We start from the raw sequence: 12162 nt of genomic DNA, 5'->3' as shown, positions 1-12162 counted from the left end.
ATAATATTTTCTTGCTCTGTATCACTTGGAATGTTTAGTTATCTGTCAATTGGTTCTCTGCATTAAGAATTTGTATAAAACAAAACTGTTTACAGAATAAATTTCATTTAACTCTGTTAACAAAATGATCTATAAAGAAAAAACAGAAACTTTTTTCAGCGGAGTTGCCTTGATGATATTTTTTGCACCTAAAGATGCAAAAAAAAATATCAGCATTTTTAATTAAGCTATCAATTTCAGCCACAGGAGTCTCCCTTTTAATGGCTCACTTTATAGGCTCAAACCAATCCCATGAATATCTGTATTTTTGTTGCTGTTTGAGTAATTCAACGTTTTACAGAAAATGATCGTCATAAGTCAGTGAGAATTTTTAATATTTGGACATCTGAACGTTTTCTCGTGCGCTTCTCGTGGCCAGGAAACTGAATATTTTACTGATTGGACTTTTTACTGCAACATCCAGATCTGGTCTTGGAAAAAAAGACCCCTTTTGTTTTGCTTTTCCTTTGTACTTTCTCCTTCATGGTGCTTAAATGGTGATAGAACCCATATAGATTCAATATATCCCTGCAGGGTGTTTATATAGTGATGGATCCCACATAGATTCAATATATCCCTGATGGGTGTTTATATAGTAATAGAACCCATATATAGTCAATATATCCCTACAGGGTGTTTATTTGGTGATAGAAGCCAGATAGATTCAATTTATTCCTGCAGGGTGTTTATATAGTGATGGATCCCACATAGATTCAATATATCCCTGCAGGGTGTTTATGTGGTGATAGAACCCATATAGATTCAATATTTCTCTGCAGAGTGTTTAAATGCATGGTGATATATCCCATATAGATTCAATATATCCCTACAGGGTGTTTATATGGTGATGGATCCCACTTAGATTCAATATATCCCTACAGGGTGTTTAAATGGTGATTGATCCCATATATAGTCAATATATCCCTACATGGTGTGTATATAGTGATAGAACCCATAAATAGTCAATATATTCCGTCAGGGTGTTTAAATGGCGGTATGACCGGCCATATAGGTTCAATATATCCCTACAGGGTGCTTAAATGGTGATTGATCCCGTATATATTCAATATATTCCTGCAGGATGTTTAAATGGTGATTGATCCCATATAGATTCAATTTATTCCTGCTTGGTGTTTATATGGTGATTGATCCCATATATATTCAATATATCCCTGCAGGGTGTTTATATGGTGATTGATCCCATATATATTCAATATATTCATGCATGGTGTTTTAATGGTGGTATGACCGGCCATATAGATTCAATATATTCATGCAGGTTGGTAATAGAGCCCATATAGATTCAATATATTCCTGCAGGATGTTTATATGGTGATGGAACCCATAATGGTTCAATATATCCCTACAGGGTGTTTATATGGGGTGATAGAACCCATATTCAGTATTATTCCGCCTGTGTGATCTCCCTCAGAAAACAAGAAGCACAGTGGGAATATTTTAGCAATTTTGGGGGTCTTTGTTTGTTTGTTTGTTTGTTTGTTTTTGTGACGTGGATGTTGAAGTAGAGACATTTGAGAAATTCTTGGATGAAACAGCTGTCATATTAGTTGCGGTTGCAATATGTTAAACTTTCACGGCCCACCTCTTCTTCCTCCAAATTTAAAGGGTTATGGTGAGTAAATGTGTACGTACCATAATAATACAAGTCATCATCTATCTTATAGTGTCTAGGACATGATCCCCCATAATCCCCCCCCTCCTCCCCCCTCGCCATATCGGATAGCTGACACTTGCAAAATTTCACTTCAGTTTGGAATCTTTTTACGCGAATGGATGTATATTATTCTAGTTAACCCAGTTCTACGAACTACGTAACTTGTCCAGACGGATTACTTTCAACGTGACAGTAATTTAAAAAAAAGCGTCCGCTTTTCTCCCTCCATCGAGGGCGACATTTAAGAATAAAAAGATCAAATATGTCTCGTGCACCAATGAAGGAACTGCCGTCTATTGGAATACGGGCTGCAGCTTCGGCCGAGGTAACGGTTAGCTGATCTTACCTTGAGGGTTGATTGAAAGTTCGGAGAGCGAAAACCTAGAAATTATACAGATTCGATGACTTCATATAATGATGAAAAGTTCCAGTTGATTTTCTGTTGATTTATTCTCTTCTTCTCTCTCAAATTGATATTGAATTATGGTAAGATAAAAATTCAGCGATAAATTAGACGGCCGCTGCTGCAACAAATTGTGAGACCAAGTCGTTTCATGTGATTATTCAGATCTTCAAAGTATGTGCACATACGAAATCGCAATATTAGACTTAACGAGGGAGCCTGCTTTGATGGGATCATTGTTTATTAGTCGAAAACAACAAACCATAATATATTCAGGTGCGTAGCCAGGAATTTGCCAAGGGAGGGGCGAAACTGCAGATTTCAACGCGCGTTCAACACCTTAATGCCAATATCATGTAAGCAAGCATCGGTCATTACATCGCATGGCATCGTGTGCCGTATTATCCGTGAAAGTTGCGCAGTATACCACCGGATGCTAATGTAAACAACGAAATGTCTTATGTAGATGGAGAAAAAGTATACAGGTCCAATTATGTCAAAACTCTCTTTTACAGTAGTAATGGCGAATTAGTCGGCCAAGCTAAGACCTTATTTTAATTACCAAGGAGATAATTTTTAAACTATTCATTTCCTTAAGCTACATCATTGCTATTTATTTTTCTTTCAGTAGGTGCCCGAAAATTTCTCAGCATATTGCTCGAATTTTCAGGGAGAAAATTGGTTGGTGGGGGCTGCAGCCCCCGCCTCCTACGCCTAGGTGTGTAGTGTTCGGTTTCGAAATATCTGATATCGGAAATATCTAGTATTTTTCACTTCCTTTAACCAAGTTTTATAATAGCCGTTATAAGAGGTTTTAATATTTCTACACCAATAAAGTAACTGTGTCTGAATTTTCGAAAATTTCCTCACCAACATTCTTCATCAAACTTCCCTCTACTAGTGCAATTTTGACCTGTCTGTTAGGGGTTCAAGGAGGTTTTTCTATATATTGGTTGTCCATAGATTGAATTTTGTGCAACATTATGGGTATGTTTTGAAGTGATTTTATTCACGAGAAATGTGAATTTTTAAATTCTGAACAAATAATGGGCTTAAAACCTTAAAAAATGGGGTTTTCGGATATTGTGGGCCGTGACGTAGAATCACCTACAAAAGCAATGAATGATCCACAAGACATGCAATGAGGTCCAACACTGTGTGACTGGTGACAATCTTCAGAAAGGTTATGGATGGAAAAAAAAACTATTGAGAAATACTTGGTTCTCAGGCAAAAGTGTACATCTGGTTGGTCATTTTCGAGCCCGAGAAGTGCCATTTCCGGTGATCTGGGAGGTATCAAAACCAGAAATTTTCTTGTACGCTCCGCGCCAACCGATGGTGGCGCTCCGCTTAGATAGTAATTCGCGCCCCCCGGGTTAGAAAATCCTGGATACGCCCCTAATGACGGTCTACGGGTGTGGGAGGAAGTTAGATTTCCTTTCTCTAGGGCAGGCTCCGTTCGTTTGTCTTGCTCTATAATTGTCTTGCTCTATAATATTCTTTTCGTACCGAATATGGTATAAACCAAAATATTGTATAGAGTCAGAAGAGCTAGATTCAGCTCATGAACAGAAATCTGCATAACAAATAAGGTACATATTCAATTGTGAAATACAGATTTGATTCGGTGGTGTTTGCGGTACTCTTCGGCTTCGGTACTACAGAGATGTGTGGGCTAACGGCTAAATTCTTCCCAGAGAAGGATTATTCCGAGAATTCACAAAGATTGAGACGTTCTAATCTCAGCAGTAGCGAAGTCTGAACTTGTAAAAATACTTGAAATGTTACCGCGAAATCCGCCAAAAACAAAATGGCCTGTACAGAATCTAGAACTTTAATGTGTTGACTATTATTCTATGTAATCCATTTTGGGAATGTCTAACGTTGCTTTGGATGGCAGTCTTTGATGTTATAATACTTACGACGTGAAATATATGTTAATGAACCAATCAGCGCAGCACTTACACAATCATCAGCAAATTAAGAGAAATAAATCACATCCTGAATGCAGTACATGTGAAAGAGCCATGTGCGACCGTGTAGGAGATAAGTTTCTTGGATGGCGCTCTTCATAAATAGTGAATATAAGTGATAACAGTACACAGTGTAGACTGCTCCTGAATGATTCTTTAACCCTGAACATGTGTATTTATCAAGTGACTCGTAATAGCTAACTGGAACTAACAACGACATGATGCCGTTTACATGTAAGGCAGACTTCGTGTTTGGTGTTTGGTGAAAATTCTTCAAAAGTAAGTTGGTACAGGAAATACGTGTAGAACCTACTACTACGTAGCCACAATATTCCATTTTGGTGGTCAGAGAGAGAGAGAGAGTATAGCCTTTTACCGTGCTGCAGACTAGCCCCCCCCTCCCCCACCCAACCTATGCGTCATGTTATCTCAAAAGGGCTCAGTGTCCTACAAGTATACAGGGCTTACAGCAAAAAAACAACAACAACAAATTAAGTTTTTCACGCTTAGTTGCCAACCGTCCTTAATTATTGTCATTTTCTCAGTCAAAATCACCTCGATACACTATTAAAACGGAGGGAGGGCGGGTTTAGGGTGGGGCTAGGGGGTTGAGGGTTGGAGATGCTTTCATTATTGTTATAAATCTGCATAATTGCTTTTCACTGATATAATAAAGCCCCTTCCACAATTGCAAATGTTAAGTTTGATAGAGTCATGTTGATCCTATCTACCAATGATAAAGGGAAATAAAACAGGGTGTTGGTATATATTCAAAATGAGACGTCAAAGAGACTGATTGTCATGTAGAGAACACGTGATACGAATATCGTATACGGTACGACTGAAACGAGAGTAGCAATGCTGTCATATCTCACTGCTTCTGATGTGTTTGTACGTATATGCGCAGTATTGTCGCGAGGTATTGCATAGATGGAAGTCATTTTTAGCATGTTCGTTGTAAGACATTTTACTCATAGATTATAAGTTATAACACCTTATCTTCAAAGTCAAAAGCAGCAAACTCAAGGCTTTTCGGGTAGGTGACTTATCTGTATCTTGCAGGCTAGAGGTATATCAATGTCACATTATCCCATTCTGTTACATAGTTATTCTGTCAAGTGTGTCAGTAGCTCCTTGGTCAGTTCAAACCTTGTGGTAGCGACTTCCTTTGTATACCTCCTCACACCTAACTAGTTCCAAGTGGCAAAGGTTTGGTAAGATTTGCCCAGTTAGAGGTCTATTAGCAAAAACGATGGACTATGTTGCTGTCAAGCATTACAATATTGCAGTACATTTTATACGTACTGAAACAAAATGTCTAAACTAATAACGTGTAGATCGGAAAAAGATGAAAGAATGAATACAGGAAAACTGATAGGTTACTCTCTTTGTAAAAGATAACTCATATGCATGGTAGAGATTACCTACATACCATAATGCGTAGACTGTGCTGCAGTTTAAAGAGTTGCATAGACTACGATGAAGCGTTGACTGCACAGGATAACATCAATCCATCTATTTGAGATCATGTAAGTTATTGATATCATTTGCATAAGAAATACACACAGATTGTTATTTCTATTCATTCCAATGAAATGCCTGGTAGGTTTCATTTTATTTCAAAGCATGTGAAAGAAAAAGCTATGAATGGAAAACTTTGTAATCTTTGTCTTGCAAATTTATTATCTGATTTTATCGGTCCTATAGTGATACAGCATCATTTCAATCTATTTTGAAATTACTACTTGATGAAAGAAAATCAAAATATAACAAAAGTGTGTCTCAAAACATCATATACCGACTTTGAAGACTGATGATGCAGTGCGTAGTTTATCTGCATTCGAGGTTTCTCTAAGCCCTAAAATATGACTATTAATCTAAAAATAAATGTAATTGTCAAAAATGTATCATGGAATACTTAAATTCTGAACTCTATAGTTCATGGAAATCGAGGTTGGTGTTACCTCGCCTGATGGAGATGTTCCAATTCCAATGATGGAGGACGAGTACTTGTTACATCTCACAATTTCATTATTAGGATTCGTAGGTTTTATTAAATCGTTCTATTAATGAGTTTGAGTAAATGTTGTATAATACACAGGCAAATAGCTTGTCACATCTCTTCTTCTCTCACAGAAAGCAGGAGAGGAATCTTACTTTCCATGTCACAGTTGTACATTTCTTATATAAACTACTTTAAAAACCTTAGAAGAATTCTCAAGATCCGGATATCAAATATGCCAACTCGATAAATGAAACATTAAAGCAATATTACCTATCAAAAGACTACATCGTTAGCGCATGCGATGTGTTACCACTGTAAATGTAGACACACTGTTACAGAGCTTAATCTAAATGCCTACAAAATTTGTCGACTCTCTCAGAGTACCGGTAGCCTGATATGTAAGCGGGTTCGGTGTAGTCCGTTGAAGGATTAACGGTAGCCCTATTGTACGCGCTGAGGAGACACTGATGATCAGAATCTCTGTAATCGAAGGAGCAACATCCGTCAGTCTGGGCACACATCATCCTGCAGGCTTCAAGATCAGGCACTTCCAGTTCATTCATATTGTGACTTCTAATGCACGCATCCAAGTCATCTGTCCACGAACCAAACTTTACTCTTTCAGAGTATGTCCAGTCGGGAGTGTAGCACGGTTGAGTGTAGTCACTAGTCGGCCGGATTGTGTCGCGATTATAACGATGAAGATTACACAGGCTGTCTTTGTGTTCGATCGAGAGACACGTGAAGTCAGTTTCACTTAAGCAACGATCTTGACAAGCGCTTAAGCTCGAAATCTGGTCTTCATGCACTACATTGTTCAATCGAATGCAACCCGGAACTGCGTCACTCCAGTAGAACTCTGAAAAAGATAAATAGATCAGATTTAGGTTAATAAATAATAACGACTTAAGGAATTACGTTGGTAAAGCGCCACAGTTGTTTTACAGGTTCCACACTACCCCGAAGAGCTCTTCTCAATTGATCAAGAGAAACACGTAGACCTTTTTGTATATCATCTAGTTTTGTATTTGCATATGTACCTTTTTGTATTTCATCTAGTAACAGGTTTTGCCCTCATCCAAAATAATGTGTCTTTTGCTCCCTTTTTATGCATGGAAGTGTGTAAAGAAAACAGCTCATTTGAATCTAAAGCTACTACCACACGCATAAGGTTCCAGGATTATCTTCAGCTGACACTTTGGGTAGGGCGGGACGGGGCGGGAGGACGCTGCGATCTTGATCAGCCATAACACGATAAGAATTGTGAAGAGAGTTGCATTGTAAAAAAAGTATAGATACAACTTTGATATGTAAGTAAAAGGAACAAGTAGGCGCGAGTTAGATGTTGAAGGTGGGTTGCTTCAAATCAAGTGGTACTTTTGACGAAATGTACGTTATGTACGAAAACTGTAACATTACCGGTCTTAGTTTAAATACAATTGCATATGCTTATTCGCAATGCGACGTCTAATTGTTCGAACCAGACTGTTCATAACTACGGACGCGGACAGGGGGGGGGGTGGGTGGAGGGTAATTAGATGTAAGGAAGTTTGGGGTACGGATTTTTTAAAAGATTTTTGTAACATAGAGAGTGCCCAGCTGAACAATGGTGCTTTATTTCGCCCTTTACAAAAGATTCGAAAAATTGTGATGTCTCGTTAGGTTGCACTGTATATCATTTTACATCTTTATGCATTGTTTAATGTGTTGACCTATTCTGTGGACAGAGGTCGATTTTACCGGTACGCCAGTAGGCTATTTCGTGAGGGAGGAGAGCATAGAAAATGATCAATGGTCTCAACAAGGGAAGTGTTCTCTGACGGACTGTACTATTTATAAAATTTAAAATAAATAAATAAATACCTGTATCCGTCCTTTCTGAGTACTGATAACCTTCTGCGTAACAAGGCTGCGTATATTCACCAAGAGATCGGATACTTGCACGATTGTGTCGGCTCAGAAAACATACTTTCAATTCAGATTCGTAATCTACTGACAAACATACAAATTCAGTCTCGTCTTCGCATCTCTTGTGGCAGTCGTCCATATCATCCACCTCCATGATGTAATTATCGTTGTTGTTTTTAATGCAACCAGAGACAGGGATCGTCCAGCCATAGTCTGTGGGTAAAACACACGACATGGTTTGGTGTGCGTCGTTGGAATACGAATAATTTATTATTACTGTAATGAAGTGATGATGATAGTTTTGCTGTTATCTACATACACTAAATGTGATCTCCTACTAAATAGGAGGATTTCAGGAATGGTTACCACACGTCGTTAAACATGAGGGGAGATGTACTTCTCCGGCATTTATAGAATATTTGTTGTGCTTCAGTTCCTCGAGCAGTAGATGAAGTAAAGCAAAGGAAAGAAAGATAGTTGAGTAGGGATCGTTAGTCAAAAGATATAGGAGAAGTAGACGAAGATAAAGAACCTAAGGAATGATGAGGGATGTTTTGGATCAAATACCAAATGATGATGAAGTTGTTGGCAGGAGGCACAACAGTCAGACTTAAGTCTTAAAGTAGTAAGTGATAGAAGATATGTAGCAGTACCTACTGGTTTTAGAGATAAGATAAAATTGACGATTATATTCCAATTTCGGGACTCGTTGATGGGAGAAAAACAACAACCAGGCTGAAAAAGGTTTGTTAAGGTTGTAGCAGATTTTTGTCAGTCTTTTTAAATTGCCAAAAGACTTCCAACGTTATAGGGCAGTAAAGGCACCCCTGATTTCCCTTCCTATACTAATGATTCACCGTTCAAGAGAGTGGGTACGGATCATTGGGTGTCATTGCCAAGATCCAAATCTGGGAACAAGTAAACACTATTAATTGTAGATTATTCAACATGATACCCAGAAGTCATTTAATTTCGAAATATTGTAAGCCAAAACTCTTGCGCAAGAGATGAATACAGTATTTGCTGGGTAATAATTACTCAAGAGAACTTGACAGATCAAGGTACTAATTTTACGTCGAGACCTCTTAATATTATATCCTATCTATCTATGTTACCCTCAGCCCAATGGACTCGTAGAAAGATTTATTGGCACTCTTAATTCAATGTTAAAGTTGTTTGTTGACCAGGAAGCCACCCAGTGGGACAAACTTGTCCCATTATGATTGTTTGCATATAGGGAGGTACCCCAAGAGAGTACAAAATGTAGTCAATTTGTTCTCCTATATTACAGAAGGTCACGAGGTCCCTTTGGAAATTTTACATGCTTCACGATTACAAGATGGTTATGCCGATGGCAAAACTGTAATCGCATATATTCTTGCAGTGATGCAAAGATTAACAGAGCTGCCCTATTATTGCTAAGTCGTCCCTACATAGGTCACAAGGCAGGCAAACAAAGGACATAGTGCGATCGCAATGCTTGCAGTCGAAAGTATGAAGTGGGTCAGAAAGAAAGTATTTGTATTCTGACTACAGATCCAAATAAACTGATAGCTCAGTGGCAGGGGCCATTTGGAATTACTACAGTAGTTAACGAGGTTGACTATGAAGTTAAAATAGAAACCAGAAGTAGAAACAGGAAGGTTGTGTTCCATATAAACATTCTTAAGCTGTGAGTGGATCGTGGTGAAGTTAATAATGTATTTCAAGTTGGGATTCATAATGAGGAATTTCAGCCTGATGTTAGTAAAACTCCAACTCCGTTTCTGATTTGTATCAAACCCAAACCTAGAGAGATGAGAATATTTCTCAAAGTGTCTTAATCGGACAAAAGCAAGCAAATGAAGGAAGAACATGACAAACAGGTTTTGGAGAAAATTAGTAACCCTGGTCTGACTTCAAATTTAAGTAAATTGGTGAGGTTGGTGGTGATCGAAGATAATGCAAAGATAATGTGCACCAGTATCAAACAAAGGTTGAGGCAATTCCAAATCCTCCTCGTCCTTTAACAAAAAGCGATAATTACTTAATGATTTAACAAAAACAGTCAAAAGCCAAGACTTTTCATTGGGATGAACATTGTTAATAAGCATTCATGCATTTGAAATTAGCTATGATGGCAGATTCATTATTTGTAAGTCAAGATTATACATAAGGAACTTGTTGTGAAAACAGATGCTTCCGAATTTGACTTAGAGGCTATTTAAAATCAGAATGACAAGGATGGCTATATGAGTCCAGTGATGTAATGATGCATATGATACATGTCATGCGTTGTTGCATTAAGGTATTCTAGGTTATGCATTAGTATGATTATTACGTATTCATGTCAAATTCATATAAATTTAGTATTCATGCTACTATCACTTTTCTATAAATTTGTGTCAATTTGTGACAAGGGATTCACCTTATGACATTCTGCAGCTCACAAAGTTTGACGTAACTAAACAAGCAAAACGTGAGAAAGAATCGCTCAAAGTGAACATGGTTGTACTTAACAAACACGAATGTGAACTATAAGACATAGCCTACCAAAGCTAAAAGCATGACGCAAAACTGTATGCAAATAACGCCAAGATGACAGAAAAGGGCATGATGAATCGGCATTAACAGCAGGAAAACAAGATTAACGATAACATGCTCGAAGTACTTATGAACGAGAAAAAGGCTTAATAGCCACAGAAAGCAAAAAGATGATTAAGACAATCAAACAGGTCTTAATATATGAAGAATTAAGCAAAGCGATATTATGACATAAATGCAAACCACTAAACAAAAATATGGATTTAAAGAGTTGAACGAAAGAATGTTTTGGCATTGAGAACGACCATTTTGAAAAACTTGGACGGCTATATGTTAATGTAAGCAATATTTTATATTCATTGTCTGCTTTAGTTGTATATAAATTCACAATACGGTGGCAACCATGTAGCTAAAAGAACGATTCATTGCCTTGATTACACCAGACAATGTTATATGAAAGCAATGCATGCATCATGCTATCATGGCTATTATTTAACAACATTGAATATAGGCTTTAATCAATATTGTCTTTGAGTGACTGCCTCATACAGTAAACGTTTATACATGCTGTTCTTGTGGCTCCTATGAAATAAATGCTAAACACGACGAATGGTTAAAAAATTAATATTTATGTATGAAATGACTTCGCTTATTAATTAATCTTAAACGTCACCTCAACCTTCAAGGTAATATATCCTTGGTGGTTGTATAACAATGTGCCACCGGAGTGTATATATCATATCGGTCATGTAAACAAAATATGCAACAAGATATGCAACTTGTTGTGACAGCCATGTTTACTCTACTATACAGCTCTATACAAATAAATATTTACCCATATCCAAACGTTCTGCGTACTGCGTACTCAAAGCACCACATGGTTGATAAAAATCTTCACTTGGCTGTACGCTGTAACGATTATGGCGGCTGTTCAAACAAATTTCGCCGTTGAAGTCGACCGACAAACACCGGAATGACGTCTGACCCTCACAAATTCTCTTACATTCATCAAGAGATGACGCCGTACCTTGCCAATCGTTATGACCTCGTATACATGCTTCGGCAACTTCACTCCATTTTCCATCTATGATATAAAGGGGCGGTACCAATATTGTCACAAATGTCTATCGGATACATATTGCGATGAGTGCAGAAGGGGGTGGGGGGGGGGGGGGTCGGGAGAGGTCTGTAATATTAGTATTTTCTTCATATTTATTTTACAACTGGGCTACCATTAATGAATTTATTGCTTCCAAACATTTCGCAAAATATGCTAAATTGTGAGCTTTATAGACCATGCGATCCAATAGATGAAGTATATATTTCGAAACGGGATCAACTGTGAAATTCAATGATTAAGCAGCTACACTTGTCTAGGATGCATGATAATGATGATTATATGGCCGAGCATGGAATTACAATATTCTATAATATTACATTGCTTTACTTACTTTGAGACAGGCAAACAGGGGAAACCATCAAGAGGATCGCTGTGATTCTTGTAAATCTATCCATCCTTTGTCAGTATCGAAACGACTATTGGGAGGTTTAATGAGAGTCAAGAAGAAACGGCTGTAATTCCAGGAAAAACAAACTCAACCACAACTTTTGCTGAAATGATAAATATATTTATTAT

At 37.7% G+C, this 12162-nt stretch overlaps 1 protein-coding gene across 3 annotated transcripts in view; it reads right to left on the bottom strand.

The window, feature by feature from the left end:
* Positions 1-5746: 5746 nt before the first annotated feature.
* The window catches only part of LOC139984758 (uncharacterized), a 56089-nt gene continuing 49673 nt past the window's right edge, over positions 5747-12162 (bottom strand). For 2 of the 3 annotated variants that reach the window (XM_071998796.1, XM_071998794.1), the window contains exons 2-5: positions 11978-12062; positions 11362-11610; positions 7959-8216; positions 5747-6954 (exon numbers count right to left, since the gene is read on the bottom strand). In XM_071998796.1, coding sequence (XP_071854897.1) covers positions 6437-6954; positions 7959-8216; positions 11362-11610; positions 11978-12041 — 1089 coding nt within the window. In that variant the 5' untranslated portion in view covers positions 12042-12062 and the 3' untranslated portion in view covers positions 5747-6436. Of the gene's footprint in view, positions 6955-7958; positions 8217-11361; positions 11611-11977; positions 12138-12162 lie in introns of all 3 variants that reach the window. The other variant, XM_071998795.1, reaches the window with a different exon arrangement.

This window comes from Apostichopus japonicus, chromosome 17, assembly GCF_037975245.1.
Source record: "Apostichopus japonicus isolate 1M-3 chromosome 17, ASM3797524v1, whole genome shotgun sequence".
Lineage (NCBI taxonomy): Eukaryota > Metazoa > Echinodermata > Holothuroidea > Aspidochirotida > Stichopodidae > Apostichopus > Apostichopus japonicus.
Note: the sequence above shows the minus strand (reverse complement) of the source record. Positions and strands in the feature narration are given on the sequence as shown.